Here is a 21,012-nt window from a genome sequence, read left to right as displayed (position 1 = left end):
AAGAAGCCAAAGAGAGGAAGAAAAATACACTGCATCGTATCACTTGTATGTGCAATCAGAAGAAAAAAAAAGTCAAATTCACAGAAACAGAGTAGGATGGTGGTTTCCAGGGGCTGTGGGGTGGGGGGCGGAGGGAAGGGTCGGTAAACAGGTACAAACTCTCATCTAATGTACAACACGGGGACTATACTTGGCTGTACTGCATAATGGACATTTACTGAGAGTAAGTACATGAGGTGATGGATGTACTCATTAACTCAGTGGTGTGAATCCTTTCACCATGTATACGTATATCAAACTATCACACTGTACGCTTTAAATACATCACAATTTTATTTGTCAATTATATCTCAATAAAGCTGGAAAAAAACCACCTGCAATGTAAAAAGGCAATGCATGATGGTAGCCGATCGCCACCTCTTTAAAAGTTATCACTTTTTATTATTTAATGTTTATGTTTGGGAGAACGCAAATGGGGGAAGGGCAGAGAGAAGGGGACAGAGGAGCCGAAGCGGGGTCTGCGCTCACAGTCTGACAGCAGCGAGCCCAATGTGGGGCTCGAACTCACGAACCGCGAAGATCATGACTGGAGCCGAAGTCAGGTGCTTAACCGACTGAGCCACCCAGGCGCCCCGCTCTGGCATCTGTTTAAACTGAGCTTACCCAAAAATCAACCTTGTCAATTCTTTTGTAGTCTGTCTTTTCAAAACTGGGTATCGTGGTTTCAAGATCGTGGTTTCAAGATAGTGGTTTATTTCCACTGAAACCTAGGATGATAACAATGTCTCCCTTCTTTGACCTCAAAGGGTTTGCAGTTGTAAGGCAGGTCTACAGAGGCTCATTCATGTATTTAAATCCTTCCGCTTTGGGGGGGCGCATCAGGTTGGGGGAGCCCCTGAGCGACAGCGCTGCCTCTTTGTGAAGTGAGCAGCCCGAGGCTGAGACTCTGTTCAGACGTGATAACTGGCCATGTGCATCCCTCCGTCTTCTCTTCCCACGTAATTCCTGAATGAGCAACACGTATCCTGATAATCCTCTAAAGTCTATTTACCACAATGACACCTTCACAATAGGAAGAATATGCAGCAGTAACAAGAACCCACACCTGAATCCAAGAGGAGCCCGCCCCCCCCCCCCCCCCCCCCCCCCCCCCCCCCGCCATTGCCTCTCAGCACCCACTCCACAGCATAATCCCAAGTGTTCCCTGCTCTGGCCCTATTGCCAAACACACACCGTGGGGGGTGGGGGGTGGGGGGGAGAGGGTTGGGAATCCCTCCCCAAAAGCTTTGACTTGGCCTCCTCTTTTATTTAGTCCTGAGTTCATCTCACTCAGGTCACATGTCTATACAAATCTATGAAATAAAGGCCACTGTGTCCTTATGTCGGCAGAGTAATTACTCTCTCAATCAATACTTTATTCCTGATGATTAAATAATCCCACCTTCACTTCACAACTCAGCCAAGGCCAGCCAGTTCTTTCTTACAGGAGCCAGTCTCCCCCTCCCTGCACCCCACGCACCATTAAAGCACCGTTAAAATAAGTTGCCTGATTATGTCTTCCTGATGTTTAATGGCCCCTTTCTTCTCTATGACCCTCCCACCCTGTCCAGATTCTATTGTCCTAATTTTCAGACTTCTTCAATGGCTTTGTCATGGCCTCCCTGCTGCCAGCCTCCACCCACCTGCTGAACCACCTGCCTCCAGCTTCTACCCACCCCCAAACCACCCTGAACAAGGACCATCAGATTAACAGTCTGCTTTCTCATCCCCAAATTCTAATGGCTTCTGTCTATAGCACAAAGTCTAAAATACCGAGTCTAACATTTAAGATACTTTAGAAGATATCCCTAGAGGATGTTTCCCCCTTCTCCTTCTCCATACACATACCTTTCATGAGATTCCAATTTCCTTTTTCCAAACCTCTTCTCTACCTGGTCTTCCTATTCCTTAGTGTCAAAAAATAAATTATTGGGCCTCAGCCCCAAGACCTCATTATTTCTAACCTATTCTTTCTTTACCTCAGAGGCCTTAGAAAAGTCACAGTATCTTGGTCCATAATCAGATACTACCTTATTAATTTAATATGAGATATGATTATGACATAATAAAATTGAGTTCCACAAACTATGGATGATAACAGAGTATCATTATTCAATATTCTTTTAAAAACATTTTTTTAATGTTTTTATTTTTGAGACAGAGACAGAGCATGAGCAGGGGAGGGGCAGAGAGAGGGGGACACACAGAATCTGAAACGGGCTCCAGGCTCTGAGCCGTCAGCACAGAGCCCGACGTGGGGCTCGAACTCACGGACCGTGAGATCATGACCTGAGCTGAAGTCGGACGCTCAAGCGACTGAGCCACCCAGGCGCCCCTCAATAGTCTTAAATACAAGTCAAAACAGGTGGCTGTGGGCAAGATTCAGCTTCAGATCAGCTTTATGTGACCATAGAACCTTTTGTTGTTTTAGATTTGAACTTGAAAGATTGAAAAAAAAATGTGAATGCCTTGCAGGAGGTGGAGGGCGTCAACTTTCACTGTCCACTTCACCCAGTCCCCATCACACACGGTTATTTCAAACCCCACTGCTTCCGGGCTGGTCCTGAAGACATGGGAGGTTGTAACACATTTTGAGAGTCACGTTTGCAACATCTCACTGCCCTGGGGAGTCCAGAGACTCCGGGAGGGCACAGGATGGGTCTTCTACTCGTTACATAGCTCGCCCCTGCCCCTCCCCCCATCCCCAGGGCACAATACACTACTGAGCCCACAGTAGGAGCTTAATACAAATTGAGTGATTCCATAGGAGTCGGTGGAATCGATGCGGTGAACTGTCAGGGCCGGGAGACGGCGTGAATCAATGAACGAAGGACGTCATCAGTGGCCCACGCCGAACCTCCCCTCGGCAACGACAAATGAACTTTCGTGGCACGGAGCTCCTCGTCCGTGAGTCCAGTGCTTGGAGCAACGTCGCCCGGTACCCAACGTGGTCTGTCCCTGAAAGGCATCCCACTGAAACAGGTGTGCTGATAATCTCAGTTCAAGAAAACCAGTTTAAGCGAAGTGTCAGTTCCCAGAGGAAAAGGAACAGGGATATTTAGTTGGCGACAGGCCAAGGGAGCTGGCTTCCTAAAAAGGCTCATACCAAACATCACATTCCAGTGACCGGAAATAAGACCAGACAGCATCTCCTGGTTACCAGAAGTGGTGAACCTCATTCCAACTTCTGGCAAGAGACCTTGGCTGCCCTGTCACTCTACGGAAAGGTTCTGAGTTCCTTTTTGTCTAACCCCTTAGGTTGCATTATCCGGTATGCACAAGCCTCAGGGACAATCAGGTGACAGCCAACAGGGTGGCGGAAAGCGGGAGAGAGAATACGAGGTTTAGAGACGAGACGGACCAGGGTTTGGAAACTGGCTGTGACAGTCTAGCTTCTCCAAGCCTCGGTATCCTTAGCAAAAGAAAGTGGGGGGAGACCTAACACCTTCCTCAAATAACTCAGTGAGGTGCAAATAAACAGCTGGCACCTGCTGAGACTTATTTTGCGCCGGCAACTGATCGAAAGCGCTTTAAATGTGTTAACTCATCTGCCTACAGCAGTTAACGTTTTCAAGTAGCTGTTGTAACTGCCTCCTTTACGCACAGAAGGACCCTGAGACAGAGTTCTAAGCCACTTTTTGCCCAAGTCAGTCACGCGGTAAATGGCAGAAGCCGTTCAAATGCAGGTGTTCTCCCTGCATGAGACCCCTCACGAGAATGCCCTTGGGAGCAATTGATCTAGCACGGGCAAACTGAGGCACTAAACGAATGAATGAAAAAACGCCAAGAGGGGCGCCTAGATGGCTCGGTCGGGTAGGCCGGACTGTTGATTTCAGCTCAGGTCACGATCTCACAGTTTGTGAGTTCCAGCCCCACGTAGGGCTCCGTGCGGAGAGCGCAGAACTTGCTTGGGATTTTCTGTCTCCCTCTCTCTCCGCCCCTCCCCTGCTCACATTTTCTCTCTCAAGAAAAAATTTTTAAAAAGACAGAGAGAAAAGAGAGCAGGCAGGAAGAAGGAAAAAAAGCTTTATTATATCCCTTTACTGGAATCCCAAGTATTCCAAAGTTAGATGGTAAGGTCTTTACGTGACTACTGCCCTCGGGGCACCTGGGTGGCTCAGCTGGTTAAGCATCCAACTTCTCCTCAGATCATGATCTTGAGGTTTTTGAGTTCGAGCCCCACATCCGGCTGTCTGTTGTTCTCACAGAGCCTACTTCAGATCCTCTGTTCCCCTCTCTCTCTGCCCCTACCCTGCTTGCTTGCTAACATAATTTTTTTTTAATTTTTTTTAATGTTTTTTATTTATTTTTGAGACAGAGAGAGACAGAGCATGAACGGGGGAGGGGCAGAGAGAGGGAGACACAGAATCAGAAGCAGGCTCCAGGCTCTGAGTCGTCAGCCCAGAGCCCGACGCGGGGCTCGAACTCAGGGACCGCGAGATCGTGACCTGAGCCGAAGTCGGACGCTTCACCGACTGAGCCACCCAGGCGCCCCTCTAACATAAATTTTTTAAAACTTTAAAAAAATGGGGCACCTGGGTGGCTCAGTCGGTGAAGCGTCCGACTTCGGCTCAGGTCATGATCTCACAGTTCATGAGTTTGAGCCTCCCATCCGGCTCCCTGCTGACAGCTCAGAGCCTGGAGCCTGTTTCAGATTCTGTGTCTCCCTCTCTCTCTCTGCCCCTCCCTGCTCATGCTCTGTCATTCTCTGTCTCAAAAATAAATAAAAACATGAAAAAAACACTTTTTTTAAAAACTGTTGCCCTTGTCCTGGCCTCCTCTGTGGAAGGAGCTAGACTAAATCACCCTCCACACCCGTCCAACCTAAGCAGGACACGAGGTAGCGCAGCCTGGCTGGTTCAGAAGCATCCTGACCACTCACAAGCCAAAGGCCCAAGACAACCTGTGTACTTCAACGCTCCGACCTCAGAGCAAACTCTCCACCCTGCTAGAGGCCTCTCTTCTCTCTCTTCCCTTTTAAGTCCTAATCCTGTTGACTGGGCGGTCTCACAGCCCCCAGATCCCCTTCGCCACATCTGGGGCGGACACGGTGGCCCTCAGTGCTGTCACCTTGGAGTTCTGGTGTCAAAATGAAGATTCCCCTCCCCCCCACCCCATGTGACCCTCCCACACAAAGCACAGCCCGCCGTACATTATGTTTATTGTCCCTCTTGATGGAGGCAAAGCTGTGGTCACCACAGAGCCCCAGAGAGCAAATGAGGCCCAGCGGGTGATTCTTACAGGTACATGAGGAAAATGGATATTATATCATGGGCTACAGGGTGCTTTTAAAATAAAGACAAGGAAAACACGTACTTACGGGGGTGCCGGAGGATCACTGTAAAAGGCACAGAATCCCGAAGGGAAAATTTCAGCCTGGGAGCTCCTCACTCTGCCGAAGAAGCTTCGACAACCTATCCATCCGGGAAATGACTCATCTGCACCGAGGAAGAGTTCTTGTCCTCGGCCCGACCTTGCTTTTGCCAAATTTCCTAGCTCTGAGGGCGAAAGTAAGCACTGGCTCTTTCCTCTGATGAGCAAAATAACTACAGCTGCCCCTGGGCCCAGTGCAGAGGGGCCGATGGGAGCAGACCCAAGGGGCGGGGGGCGGAGAGGAGCAGGCCCAAGGAGCAGGGTGGGGGGGCTGCGGGTGAACAGGGGGTGCACCTCCTCTGTCGGCAGGGCTCCCGGGACCGGGGAAGAGAGGAGGGGGTCCTCGCCAAGAACTGCAAGTCCCCAGGGAATGCTGGGTTGGGTCATCTATTCAGAGAAGCACAGCTGTGCTAGAAGATTCATCGGTCACATGTGGGCCAGAGCGCTTTCCTCGGGCTGCCCGCACGGAGGCCAGAGGGCTCTGTTAATGGAATAATCGAGTAGAGTCACGGCCATTATGAGCAGCACTCAGGGGCCAGGTCAACCTGCATGCGTAACTCATCAATCCTCTGCGGTTCCCCGTATAAAAGCAACCACCTTCTATGTCAAACACACCATGTACACTCTCATCTTTAAAATAGTATTTATAGGGGCACCTGGGGGGCTCAGTCCGTTAAGCGGCCGACTTCGGCTCAGGTCATGATCTTGCGGTCCGTGAGTTTGGGCCCCGCGTCAGGCTCTGTGCTGACAGCTCGGAGCCTGGAGCCTGTTTCAGATTCTGTGTCTCCCTCTCTCTGACTGTCCCCCATTCATGCTCTGTCTCTCTCCTGTCTCAAAAATAAATAAACATTAAAAAAAATTTTTTTAATAAAAAAATAAAAAAATAGTATTTATAATGCAGGGTCTGTACGTTTCAGCTAACTTTGGGTCAGCCAGGTGACCTTAGGGAAATACCTCTTTGTGCAGTGGCTTTTGCGTGGGGCGGCCCAGGCTCCCCCAAGGAGATTTTCCCAGGAGCCTCTGCAAACCCAGACCCCATCAAACCTGCTTGTAAACTACGGTCCAGGCTTTGACTTTTTGTGAAAGTCAAAATAGGAATAAGAACTTGAAGCAAGACAGGTGGGAATCTGTATCATGTTTGATGACGTAGGTCTTCCCAAAGAAATCTCAATCCATCACAAAACTATTCACATTATTACATCCTCCAAAAGCAAAACAACTCAAGTGCAATCCTGGCCCCAATATGATTCCTCAAAATGGAAATAATTCCTTGAGAAATAAAAAGGTAAAATAAGAATAATTTAAACAATAGAATTAGCTGAGAAAAAAGATTGATTTGAAAACAAAACAAACTTTAAGAATGGGCAATGAAGTCTTTTTCTTTAATGTTTATTTTATTTTTGAGAGAGACGGAGAGAGAGAGACAGAATGCAACCAGGGAAGGGGCAGAGAGAGAGGGAGACCCAGAAGCTGAGGCAGGCTCCGGGCTCTGAGCCATCAGCACAGAGCCCGATGCGGGGCTCGAACTCACGGACTGCAAGATCATGACCTGAGCCGAAGTCGGACGCTTAACCGACTGAGCCACCGAGGCGCCCTGAAAAATCTTGTCCCTAAATGGAATCAAGGAGTCATGCTCAAACCACTTCAGAGAAACTGAACGCTGAATGTCACCGTGTGTGTCTGAGAGGGAACCGCCATGACATACCAATTCTCTAGAACTGATTTCCTCTAGCTGCTTACACACTTCGTAAGTGATCCTTTTCTGAGGATTCTGCTACAGCCTTTGTGTAACACAGTATTTTTTTATTTTTGATGACTCCTGAGACATCAAAGTAACAAACTGACAGCTCTAAGTCTCAGACACACCCAGAATACAGAAGCAGGTGTAATTTTAAGTACGTTGGCTGTTTTCCAAAGGTCAATGAAATGCTTGTTGTAACATATACACCTTGACTTGGCTGAAAGTCGAAGAGAATAAATGAGCTTTGTTTTATTGTCTCTGTAGGCCTTTTTTTCCTTCAATTATTAAGGCTGTTTTCCTAAGTTACCTAACACAAACCAAGAAAAGGAAATTTGACTCTCGCCAAATCCTGTAAAAACTAAAAGAGATTTAGGGTATGGTAGAGGAAAATGCCAGGTTATAATGTGAAGGAAAGACTGAGGTTCCCATTTCCAGGCCCCTCGGCTCTGGGCTTGTCCCCATGAAGACAATGAGCCTCTAGTCCCACATCATCCCGGCCGTGTTCTCTTGGTGCTCCTTAACACTGTGTGAGCATTTCATCGGGGCGCCCTTCTACCTGATTTTAAATGTGGTTTTGGCGGTCATATTTGCAGAATGTATTTACTTAAAGTAGCTCTTTCAGAGAAATATTTGAGGAAGATTTCGTTCCTCATAGAAATTTATTAAGCACTGCTGGAAACAGAGGAGGGAGGTAAGGTGAGAGGATGGTTTAAACTATAATCCAAAGAAATTAGCCTCCTCTTACAAATGTGTCCTAGAGCCAGATCTGAATTCTCCTGACATAAATCTCCCTCTTCCCAAGTTTTCGGTGGACTTCATGTAAATCAAGCCTAACATTAACAAACAAACAAACAAACAAACAGGGGTGCCTGTGTGGGTCAGTCGCTTAAGCATCCAATTTTGGCTCAGGTCATGATCTCAAGGCTCGTGGGTTCCAGCCCCGTGTCAGGCTCTGTGGTGACAGCTCAGAGCCTGGAGCCCGCTTCGGATTCTGTGTCTCCCTCTCTCTCTGCCCCACCCCCACTTGCGCTCTGTCTCTCAAAAATGAACATTGAAAAAAAAATTTTTTTAAAAACACACAACAAAACCCAAGTTTACCAAAAAGAGAAATTCAAGTTGACCATTTTTCCCTGGAGGATTTATGGGGTTATTCCTGTAAATAGCAGCTTCCTCTAGGTCAAGTAAAATGTAAGCTGAGAAGAGGAGGATGGAAGGAGGGAAGGAGAGAGAGAGGGCAGGAGAAGGGGAGGGAGGGGCAGAAGAAGGGGGAAGGAAGGAAAAACTTTGAAAAATTTCAAGAGGGGCACCTGAGTGGCTCAGTTTGGTAAGCGTTCAACTCTTGGTTTTGACTCAGGACATGATCTCATAGCTTGTGAGTTCGAGCCCCACATGGGGCTCTGTGCTGTTGGTACAGAGCCTGCTTGGGATTCTCTCTCTCTCTTCCAAAATAAACAAACTTGAAAAAAAAAAAACCGGGGCGCCTGGGTGACTCAGTCGGTTAAGCGTCCGACTTCAGCTCAGGTCATGATCTCGTGGTCCGTGAGTTCGAGGCCCGCGTCGGGCTCTGTGCTGACAGCTCAGAGCCTGGAGCCTGCTTCAGATTCTGTGTCTCCCTCTCTCTCTGACCCTCCCTCCTTCATGCTCTGTCTCTGTCTCAAAAATAAATAAACATTAAAAAAATTTAAAAAAAAACAAAAAACTGTTCAAGAACACATCGGCTGCCACAAATGAGGAGCACCTCCAAAGGCGTCCTGAGCTGTTCGATTTCTACAGGTGCCCTCCCAATAAAAGCACCGGCCACCCACCCTCCGCTACTTTCTCGTTCAAGCTCAAAACACAAGCACACACAAAGTGTATCAAAAAGTTTCCAGCTTGACAAGGAAATAGGAGCCCCGCACTGGAAACACTTTAATCAACGACTCTGACCTAGGTACAGAAGACTGAGTGAGTACAGGGTTTGGTGTAAAGGGGGTGAGACACTGGTGATTCCACACACATAACAAAAACTTGTTCATTTCTCAAAGGATGTGTCAGTTGACTCGATGAGTGAGTTCTTCGCGATGCTCCTCCAGTTTCCCCTGTGAAGCCGGCAACGTCGTGCACGGCACGTGGTCCTGAGGAAAAAGGCAAAGGATCAGCGCCAAGGAGGAGACGGTGATTTCGCTCAATCCTAATCTAGGCAAGTAGCTCTTCCCGAAGATCCCTTGGTGTCTGAGCCCCTTCTACATTCCCAGTGCAGGGGGAGGCGACGTTAGGGAAACCTGACCGAGCAGCTGTGTGACCTTGGGCAGGTTACCTGACTTCTCTGCGTCACATCAGTTTGAGGATAAGCCCCTGTGACAGAGAGTAAACAGACTCCTGCCCACCCAGTGTAGACAGAGTGAGGCTGGGAGCTGTACCAACCACTGTCTTAGGACCTGGAGGCGTAATGAGCTGAGACAGACCAAAAATCAGCATTTTAATTAACTTTTGTCCTTTTTTGGTTTCTTTCTTGATTTTTTTTCCATTTTGCTACTCTTTAATTTTTCTTTTTTTAAAAAAATTTTTTTAACGTTTATTTATTTTTGAGACAGAGAGAGACAGAGCATGAACGGGGGAGGGGCAGAGAGAGAGGGAGACACAGAATCGGAAGCAGGCTCCAGGCTCTGAGCCATCAGCCCAGAGCCCGACGCGGGGCACGAACCCACGGACCGCGAGATAGTGACCTGAGCTGAAGTCAGACGCTTAACTAACTGAGCCACCCAGGTGCCCCACTTTAATATTTCTTAATGTCTATTTTTGAGAGAGGAGAGAGGGCACATAGGGGGGAGGCAGAGACAGAGGGAGAGAGAGAACCCCAAGCAGGCTGTCAGCACAGAGCCAGACATGAGGCTCGAGCTCATGAACTGTGAGATCGTGACCTGAGCCGAAATCAAGAGTCAGATGCTTAACCTACTGAGCCACCCAGACGCCCCGCTATTCTTTAATTTCAGAGAGGTTTTTGTGCTACGGTTCTCGTCTGTGTCTGAGGACACGAGGCCTGGGTTCCCTGCCCACCCTCTGGCTGGAAGCACTCCTAGCGGACTGGCCCCTGCTCCAGACCAGCCATGGTGCTGGAACTCAGCGGGCCGGAGCTGGTGCCGTTTGGTCAGTCTCTGTCCCCTTCTTCGGAGGGTTTTCACAAGGAAAACCAACTATAATACATGGCTGCGGGAATGAGGTGCTAAGTGGAGGTTCGTTTGGGAGCAGAGGGCAGCGGGCCTCAGTCTGCCTGAGGGACCAGGCGTCGCAGAGGACAGCCCTGGAAGCTCGCCCTTGAAAGCGGAGTCTCAGTGAGCACCTGCCAGACACACACAGTCAGCTCACACACTTGGTAAGGACCGAAACACAGAGACAACCACCCATTCCAAGAGAACTAGGGGGTGGGGAGTGGTATACGGGATTTTTTTTTTTTTTTTTTGGTGGAAAAATTCACATAACACAAAATTTTCTGTTCATGGTTTATAAAATTTTAACCATTTTGAAGTATACAAGGGATGATCTGTTTTATAGCAAAAGTGCCAAGTCCCAAATCATCCAGAATAAGGAGAAAGAGATGTATTCCCACCCCCACTACCCGATTCTTCCGCCCGTTCCCTTGTCAGACAACTGGATTCACTGTTTCTGGGTCAAGAATTGCTGGTCCTTTTGTGGTAAGAGTCGACTGTTTCATTTCCCCCGGTCTTGAGATCACTAGGCACCCAGGAGGGGGACAGCTGGTCAACAGCAAGAGAGCCAAAGTGGCAAAGGCAAGCGACAAGAATTGGAGTCTACAAGCGGGAGACGGTCCTTGAGAAAATCAAGGTTGGGGACAGGTAGTGGAAGCCCACGGGGTCTTCTGTGGATGCTCCTCTCTGGGACTGTCTTCCTGACCCAGAGGGGGGACTCTAGCCGTCCCATTTTAGTGGCCTGATCTTGCTTGTTTGGATCCTCCCTAGATTCACTGAGATACTCAGCATCCTTGTAATAAGTGCCCTGTTTGCTTAAGATGAGCCAAGGTCACCCGTGTTTCTTTGCACGCATGAACACTTTCACGGACACAGCCCTCCAGGACTCCTGCCTCCCCAGGAATGCATGACCCAAACAGTGGGGGGTGATCGGGGAGCGGCATGGAGCACTTCCAGAGAAGGCCTAGTGGGTGGGAACTTGTGTTTGGAAGGAAACCTATTTTCTTTCTTTCTTTTTTTAATTTTTTTTAATGTTTATTTATTTTTGACAGAGACAGAGACAGAGCACGAGTGGGGGAGGGGCAGAGAGAGCGGGAGGCACAGAATCTGAAACAGGCTCCGGGCTCCGAGCTGTCAGCACAGAGCCCGACGCGGGGCTCGAACTCACGGACAACGAGATCATGACCTGAGCCAAAGTCGGACGCTCAACTGACTGACCCACCCAGACGCCCATCTTTCTTTTTTTTTAAGTAAACTCATCCCCCAACATGAGGCTCAAACTCATGACCCCGAGATTAAGAGTCACATGCTCTACCGGACTGGGCCAGCCAGATGCCCCAAAGGAAACCCACTTTCTAAGAAGTTACTCATTTTTTTTCTTCCCTTCACTCTCTCCCCTCCCATCGGCATCCACGTATCAGCTGGTTTTGGAACTTGATGCCAACACAACTTGGCATTCAGTAATTATGTGGGCCTGGTTCCCATGGTGGTAATTATGTGGGCCCTGTTCCGTATAACTGCCTAATAAACGCCGAGATGGCTATTTTGGCAACTGGAGATTCAGTGGCCCAGAATCTATCCTTTAATCTACCAAGCAGAACGTTCGGGGGTAGAAGTTTGGAGAATGGGCTATTACCGAGCTGTCCTCCCCACACCTCGGTGCTAAAGGCAGCGAGTCCTGGCCAGCCCTGGAGGCGGGGGGGCGGGCGTGGGCAAGCAACTTGTGCCCTGAAGCATGAGTGACCCTCGAGCCAGATTTTCTGGAGCCCAACTACTGTGAAAACCTAGCATATCATCTCACACTCCTTTATGGTTTAAAAAGACTCATAATCATTTTGATGTTGCTAGGATGCTAGGGACTACATAATACAGCAACACAGGATCCCCGAGGGAGATGTTCAAGGGCACTGTCCACGGACTTTGCTCAGAGTCCCAAGGGCTCTGCTCTTTCTCCCCAGGGCTCCCCTATCACACAATCTAGGTTTCGGGAGGCCACAGAATGTTCGTATTCCTGGCCACGCCATCCACTGGCCATGTGACCTTGAGCACGGCACCTAACCTCCCTGCGCCTCAGTTTCTCTATGAAATGGGACTAATGACAGAACCTACTTCATAGGATTGTTATGAGAATTAGACATTCACTCATCTTTTTTAAAAAATTTTTTTTTTAACCTTTATTTTTGAGACAGAGAGAGACAGAGCATGAACAGGGGAGGGGCAGAGAGACAGCGAGACACAGAATCGGAAGCAGGCTCCAGGCTCCGAGCCATCAGCCCAGAGCCTGACGCGGGGCTCGAACTCATGGACCGCGAGATCGTGACCTGAGCTGAAGTCGGACGCTTAACCGACTGAGCCACCCAGGCGCCCCAACATTCACTCATCTAATGCAACCAAAGTGTTCGGACCAGTTTCTGGCACTCAGGAAGCACTTTGTAAGGAAGAGCTATTCTAATTCTAGGCCCAGGCAGGAGAGGAAAAGAACAGAATTCACTGCATCATATGGCCAACTACTTACCATACACCTGAATCCTAGAGTTGGCCTCATCCCCTCGTTCGACACTCACTCATTAAGGGATACCTACCGAGCACCAACCACAGTGGAAGGTGATCTGATACAAGGATACTTTTCCCAAGAAAAGTGCAGAGAGCTTTGGTCACGAGACCAAAGGATAAATAGAAGTGACCCAAGCAGGGTCTGGAAGCAGTATTCTAGATGGAGGGCAGCACGTGTAAATACCCCACAGCAGGAAAGAGAGCCTAGAGCTCAAAGAGGTACCATTAAATAAGAGGGTGGGAAGGAGGGGAGAGAAAGAGAGACAGAGACAGAGACAGAGACAGAGACCGGGCTAGCCGACCACAGACACGCGTGCTGTGGTTCTACCGAGTGGAAGAAGAATGTGGCTCTTAGGTCTCCACCCCGTCTCCTGTCCACCACATTTTCTAGTTATTTCATGTTGACAGGAAATTAAGCAAATCAAAATAGAAAACAGCACTTAAGCTGCTCACTTACCTAAGACAGCTGCTTAAAAGTATCTCTGTTCCTGCACTGGGAGTAACTTGGTCTTTCAAGGATATACTTTGTTTCAGAGATAGTATATTCCTGTAACAAAAACAAACCTGGCAATTGCATTACTCATAGTGTCATATAGATCAACGATACCCAGATGTGTGCTTCTGCATGTAAGAGGCCGGGGGGGTGGGGGTGGGGGGGGTGGGGGGGGTGGGGGGGGGTGGGGGGGGTGGGGGGGGTGGGGAGGGTGCCTAGGTGACTCAGACAGTTAAGCAAATGACTCCCGATCTCAGCTCAGGTCTTGATCTCAGGGTCATGAGTTCAAACCCCCGCACTGGGCATGAAGCCTACTTAAAAACAAACAAACAAAAAGAGGTCTATGACCCATGCATGCCCCATACGTGGGGTTTACTATATATGTAAATACATGCAGATACTTTCTTTTTTCCTTCTTTTTCTTCTCTCTCCTTTCCTCCTTTCCTTTCCTTCTTTTTACATTCTGAAAGGATTCCCTTCCTTAAAAAGACTAGAAATTAACAAAGCAAAGCCAATGACTTTGCAGAGAAGCAGCAAAGTAATTCACAACCCTCTCAATGAAAATCAATGTTTATTTGTTTGTTTGTATTTTTTAATGCTTTCATTTATTTTTGAGAGAGAGAGAGAGAGAGAGAGAGAGAGAGAGAGAGAGAATGGGGGAGGGGCAGCTAGAGAGGGAGACACAGAATCCGAAGCAGGCTCCAGGCTCCGAGCTGTCAGCACAGAGCCCGACGCGGGGCTCGAACCCACGAACCGCGAGATCATGACCTGAGCCGGTCAGATGCTTAACCGAGTGAGCCACCCAGGTGCCCCAATGTTCATTTATGAGTGTCATCCTATAAATCTACAATATGCCAGTGTTTATATAACTCAAGATGACTGCTTCAACTACTACGTGGTGTCGTTAAATCCATCCATGGGGGGCACTGTTAACCTCTCATTGGAATTCCTTGGAAATGGCAACAGGTCCCTTAGCTCGTGCTGCACTCCGCAGTAGACAGAGTACTGGGTATATCTAACTACGGGTTAGAAACTGTGCTCCAGACCGGTGAGAGGTCCTCCCTCAGTCCCTGAAAGGACCGTGATCCCTCACGATGTAGGACCTCTGCCCCGTGCGTGCTGAGCTGCAAAGTAGCTGCTACTCATGGGTCAGATGGAAGCTCCTGTGTCTCTTCCTCAGGGAAGCCCACCCTGATTCCCAACCACGTCAATACCCCCCTTTCGTACGCTCTCAGGACCCCATGCACCCTCCTTGGTAAGTGTCACAATTGTACATTTATTTCTACGGTGGCCTGATTAATGTCCATCTCCCCCACGCACACACCCCCCTCGGAGACTGTAAGTCCCAGTTCCCATGGAACTTTGTCAGCGATTAGGTGTTCCCAGAAGCCCTACCTTGTTTAGGTGTTGCTGAGCTCTGTGGGATGTCAGAAGACCGCACACCCTCTCGTGGATCTTCCTCCAAGTGGACTGAGAATAAAGGTGGAATCTGCTCAGAAAATGAAACAGGCCAGAGTGTTAGGCAGCTGCTGAAAAGGATACTAGAGTACAGAACGCTGTGGGCTGATATTTACAGCTTGATGGCAAGAAAAAGCAGTAACAGGCAACCTGTACACATAGTGTGGTTTCAGTGTCCTTATTAACCCCGATGCATACGACACACACTGACGAATAAAAACCACAGGGTGGAGAATGGCCTGTGTGGGGGTGGGTGCCTGCGAGGGATTCTCTTCTTCTTTGCTGCGCGCTTCAGATAGCTCTCTAAAGAATAAAGCCTGCGTTCACGTTGAAAAATTTAATCCGCCGATGTTTAACACGAAACGTAATCCCAATTGTTTTCCACCACAAGGATTTTTTTTATGTTTATTTATTTATTTTGAGACAGACGGCATGCATACATGCATGCATGTGAGTGGGGGAGGGACAGAGACAGGGAGAGAGAGAGAGAGAGAGAGAAAGAGAGAGAGAGAGAGAGAGAGAGAGAGAATCCCAAGTAGGCTCCACTGTCAGTGCAGAGCCCAACACGGGGCTCGATCTCAAGAACCACAAGATCATGACCTGAGCCAAAATCAAGAGTCAGACGCTTAACCTGACCGACTGGGCCCAGGAATTTACTGTTTATCTCACCTACTTTAGGCTGAGCAGACCCAAACTTCACCACACACCTTAGGGTGCCTTTCGGTTCCTCACATAGGAGGCACTTTCTCCCTTCCACGCCCGCCAGCACTGCTCGCTAGGGCCTGGAATGCTGCCACTCCCACCCCGATCCCCACTCCGTGCTAACCCCGACTCCCCTTCAGAGCTCAGTCCAATGACTGAGTTCTCAGCAAAGTCCCCCCTGAGCCCCCTCCTGTAGAGGGAGCCGGCTCCCCTCCTACATGCGCTTGGAGTCCATTCAACACCATTCATAGCACTTCACCCAGTGACATTTTGTCATTATTTGGTTAATGTCTGACATTGGGATGGGGGAGGGGGACGCCTGAGTGGCTCGGCCAGCTAAGCATCCGACTTTGGCTCAAGTCATGATCTCACGGTTCGTGGGTTCAAGGCCCACGTCGGGCTCTGCGCTGACAGCTCAGAGCCTGGAGCCTCCTTCAGATTCTGTGTCTCCCTCTCTCTCTGCCCCTCCCCTGCTTGTGCTCACTCTCTCTCTCTCAAAAATAATAGATATTTTTAAAAATCTATGCAAGGATTAAAAAAATACACATTGTTTTCTAAAAATTCCTAAGAAGTTTAGCAATATGTTGAAATCCTTCTCTTTAATTAATGTATGATACACACTGGACAGTCCTGGGCAAGCCAGATGGCCTTTCCATGACTGTGTTGTCCTTTGTCACAGTTGATCATAGCCTTATCTACAAACTCATAGTCTAATTAGTTCCAGAGTTCTCCATTTAGAGTGATTTGGGGCACACAGAACTTGCTGATTTGTCAGAGGTAGAGGATAAAAATCTGATCTGCAGCCGGAGCCATCATCCTACAGTCAAATGTCCTAACTCCTGAGAATGAACTTGAAAAAGCTCCCACTGCCTTCCAACAGAGCCTAAACTCCTTAGCTTGGCTTCCACAGGCCCTCAGACCTCAGCCTTGGCACCCACTATTCCCTCAAGCTGCTCTAACTTCTAGAAGGTGCCAGAGCCCTGTGGCTTCTCACCTCCAATCCCTCCCCTCCATTAACTCCATCAGAATCCAATCCCCTCCCCTCAAGGCCCACCTGGGAAACACCACCTGCTCCATGAAGCATTCCTTCTTCCTGCTTCATACTCTGATAACGTTTGGTCTACACTATTCTCAAAGTCCTGCCTTGTAGAAAGCTCTCGGTACACATGTTTGTTTTTACATCCTCTGCTAAGTTGCAAGTTCTCAGAGATCAGGAGAAACGTCTTCAGTGTTAGCGTTTCCAGAGGCACCTGGGTGGCTCAGTCGGTTAAGTGTCCAACTTCAGCTCAGGTCATGATGTCATCCCTGCATCAGGCTCTGTGCTGACTGCACGGAGCCTGCTTGGGATTCTCTTTCTCTCCCTGTGTGTCCCTCTCCTTTTCTCTCTCTCTCTCTCTCAAAAATAAAAAATAAACATTAAAAATAATAATAAAATAAGTCCTAGGGATGTAACGGACAGCATGGCAACTAGAGTTACTACCATATTGCATATTTAAAAGTTGCTGCAAGAATAAATGTCCAGAATTCCCATCACAAGAAAAAAAAAATCTGTAACTATGGCGACAGGTGCATACTGGATTTACTGTGGTGAGTATTTTGTAGTCTGTACAGATATCCAATCATGTTTGTTGTCTACCTGAGACTAATATAATGTCAATTATTCCTTTTTTTTTTTTTTTTTAATTTTTTTTCAACGTTTTTTATTTATTTTTGGGACAGAGAGAGACAGAGCATGAACGGGGGAGGGGCAGAGAGAGAGGGAGACACAGAATCGGGAACAGGCTCCAGGCTCCGAGCCCTCAGCCCAGAGCCTGACGCGGGGCTCGAACTCACGGACCGCGAGATCGTGACCTGGCTGAAGTCGGACGCTTAACCGACTGCGCCACCCAGGCGCCCCCAATTATTCCTTTTTTAAAGCTGTCTTAAAAATATTATCTTCAGGGGGCGCCTGGGTGGCTCGATTGGCTGAGCGTCCTACTTTGGCTCAGGTCATGATCTCACAGCTCGTGGGTTCCAGCCCTGCGTCGGGCTCTGTGCTGACAGCTCGGAGCCTGGAGCCTGCTTCGGATTCTGTGTCTCCCTCTCTCTCTGCCCCTCTCCCACTCGTGCCACATCTCTGTCTCTCAAAAATAAATAAACATTAAAAATCTTAAAAAAAAAAAAAAAAAAAAAAAAATATATATATATATATATATATATATATATATATATATATATATAATCTTCACCACTTCCCAGCATTAAGGTGACCACATGTCATGGTTTGCTGGGAGTAAGGCATTTCCCAGAATGCAGGACTTTAAGAGCCAAAGTCAGAAGAGTCCCAGGCCAAGTGGATGGCTGGTCATCTTACCAGAGAGTACAATTTGGAAAATATGGGTTCTTCTCTCAATTTTGTCCTGCTTACCAGATAGGTGCAATTGTGTGTGTTTTTTTTTTTGGGGGGGGGGGTTATTTGTGGCAATCATATAAATAAACCAAGAAAACATGTCTAGAAAGAGGGAGAATACACCTACATGTTAGTAATTCTTGTCTTTGGGTGGCAGAACTATGGATGATTTTTTTTCACCCCTGTTTTTCTGGAATTTCCCAACTTTCTATAGTGGGTGCTTTTCTACTGGTGAAATCAAACTCCTGGGGCGCCTGGGTGGCTCAGTTGGGTGTCCAACTTCGGCTCAGATCATAATCTCACGGTTCGTGGGTTCAAGCCCCACAGATCCCGTGGGCTCTGTGCTGACAGCTCGGAGCCTGGAGCCTGCTTCGGATTTTACATCTCCCTCTCTCTCTGCCCCTCCCCAGCTTGCACTTTGTCTCTCACTCTCTCTCAAAAACAAATAAACATTTTTTAAAAATTATTTTAAAAAAAGAAGAAAGAAATCAAACTCTTGAGGGTTTAAACTTACGAAAGATGAAAAAACGGATAGATAAATAGTATCTACGCCAAGTTAGCTGTCCCATTTTCAACAAACATGAGATATGCTTTCCACAGGCAAGAGAAAAGGCTCAATCCTTCCTTCTGGGAAGATTTGAAAAGAAATGGTGGCTTTTCCTATCACCAGCTGAACACTCGTCAGGAAGCCAACTGGTGAAGCGACCAGGCTTTACTCCCACTAGACCACAACACGCTCTTCAAACGAAGAGACGGGTGCTGGCCGCTGACCTTTCTCGGAGAAGGGGCTGATCCAGAAGAGGGCTAGAAGATCTGGAAGGCTGGTCGGTGGCAAATGAGGCTTCCCGGTGGAAATCGGCGTCCCCTTGGTTACCATAACTGGGCGACGCTTTTCCAAACTTACTTGAATCTAAAGGTGATGGTGATTCTTTCCTTAAAACAATCCGTTCATCTGGCTCTTTGATAACCTGAGTGACAATGCGCATTATTCTTTAGCTGTCATTTTGCTTTGGTCTGCTTAATTAGAGCCGGGGGTGGGTGGGATGAGGAAGGGGGCAAGCTAATTGAGTACCTGCCCCAAGGAGCTCCTGCAGTAAAAGAACGGCAGGAGTAGGCGGTACTAGAAACAACATGCTGAGGAGTCAAGGTCAAGGGAAGGAAAACCAAAATTCTGCACGTTTGGCACATATGAACAAGCCAAAATAAACTCATGCTCCGAACTTTGATTTGAGAGGATAAGGGATTATCGGGTTTGGTAAAGATACAATTTCTTAAATAAAATATTTAAAGGCCGTGGCATCAAAAGCTCAGTGTATCCCATCCCTCTGCCTACATCTATCTTCATGTTGTAACGTACAAGTGTGAGCCTTCACCTTGACAAACCAAACTTCAAGAGTAAGTGGCTTACCACCTCTTGGTGTCATAAAAAGTATTTGGGGGAAAAAAAGCAATAAAAATACCAACTGGTAAAGTAGGTATCGGGGCGTTCGACCCTGGTGATTCATTCCACAAATAGAAAGAGCTTGTAGGAGGGGAGCAGAGCGACCAATGCAAGAGGACAGTGGCGCCTGGGCATCTCTTAAACTCTAGAGCATCTACAGCAATTCCACAAGCAGCACTTGCTAGAAATATCCTTTCCACCCCTCATTCGGGAACGCACAATAACCGACATTAGAAGCTGGAAATAAATCATTTACAAATGCTACTTCTACAATTACCTTTATGTTAGCAGCAAAGCTGTCAAAAGAAGAAGCTAGAAGAGAGAGGAACAGGTGTTTCAGTGATTCATTTTTACCGGTAACCCCTAAAACTGCTGTTAGGTCTCCTCCGCAGCAGCACAAAACTATGACACGTGAATGAATTATTAAAGAATCTAAGCGCTCCCTTGTAAATTACACTGTCAACTTTTATGCGTCCCTTGAGTCACAGTAATCCTATCTCTGAGTTTTTCCGTCCTTTGGAGGTCCGGTGAAGTTGTATTATTAATGACAGTACACAGGGACGTGGAAAGGGCAAAGGAGGGTCTACAGTGAAGCAGTAAATTCAGTAACCCTCACGCAGCCTGGAAAACAAAACTCATATTCGCCCAATTGCCCAGAGCCTGAAAGAAAACCGTGTGACTCTCATATAAAATTCATATACTCTGCGTCTGCCATTCCCTTCATGTTTGGTTTACGTGGAGATCATATTTATGCACAAGTCTCCAGCATGCTTGTCCAAGGTGGACACGACTGTTAAATGGAGACAATGAATAGACAAGAGCTTGGGAAAACATAATGCAGCGAAGTGTAAATCATCAGGATTACCCTAAACAATCATGAGTAAGTAAGTAGACCGCATGCCAGAGCCTCGTAAGGATGACTGGGAAGTGAAGTAATAAACACCCACAGGCAAATTCAAGACTAAACTGGATTCTTCCAAAGTCAGAAAAAAAAATGCTTTTGGAATGAGTATTTGCAGGGCTAGGCCAAAGACACCGTGACTTCCCCCTCTGCGCGTGGGGCTTAGGCAGTGACAAGGGCTTTTTATGGACTGCTGATGTCCCTCTGTCACTGACAGTAAGAAGGAAGATACAAAACGGGCTTTTTAAAGACTGGTAATCGCCACCACTTCCCGGCATGCAGGTGTGTGTGACTACCTTGTCCCAGAAGGTCCCTTGTCCCCAACTCCTAGCTGAGCCGGGAGCTGGCAATGCTAAGGCCCTTTACGGCTATAGCCACAAATCTGCCCTGTTGATAGAAACCCCTTGCTACTGGCTGGGATCACTGCCTTTCACAAGGGGCCTGCCCTGTTCTCTTGCTTCTCAAAGTGCAGTCCCCGGACCAGCCACGTTGTTATTACTGGGAAGCTTGTAAGAAAAGAAGGCTCCCAGGCCCCACCCCAGCCCTACTGAATCAGAATCTACAGTTTAACAAGAGCCCCAGGTGATTCAAATGCACATTCAAGTTTGAGAAGCCGCTGCTTTATTCTGCCTTAGGCCGGGATGAATGAGCTGACGGTGACCTAAGCAAAGGTCTGGCTTGGGACCCACAGGGAATCCAAGGATCTGAGAGCCCAGAGGTCTGAACGTCTTCTCTAA

The 21,012-nt window shown here is 47.9% G+C and overlaps 1 protein-coding gene across 1 annotated transcript in view; it reads right to left on the bottom strand.

The window, feature by feature from the left end:
* Window positions 1–9,225: 9,225 nt before the first annotated feature.
* The window catches only part of SPATA6L (spermatogenesis associated 6 like), a 47,316-nt gene continuing 35,529 nt past the window's right edge, over window positions 9,226–21,012 (bottom strand). The window contains 6 exon segments of the mRNA XM_060610176.3: window positions 9,226–9,267; window positions 13,349–13,390; window positions 13,393–13,438; window positions 14,780–14,873; window positions 18,705–18,901; window positions 19,652–19,686. Coding sequence (XP_060466159.3) covers window positions 13,362–13,390; window positions 13,393–13,438; window positions 14,780–14,873; window positions 18,705–18,901; window positions 19,652–19,686 — 401 coding nt within the window. The 3' untranslated portion in view covers window positions 9,226–9,267; window positions 13,349–13,361.

The sequence above is a fragment of the Panthera onca genome, chromosome D4 (assembly GCF_046562875.1).
Source record: "Panthera onca isolate mPanOnc1 chromosome D4, mPanOnc1 haplotype 2, whole genome shotgun sequence".
In the NCBI taxonomy this organism is placed as follows: Eukaryota; Metazoa; Chordata; class Mammalia; order Carnivora; family Felidae; genus Panthera; species Panthera onca.
The sequence above is the reverse complement of the archived record's forward strand: the minus strand, read 5'-3'. Positions and strand labels throughout refer to the sequence as shown.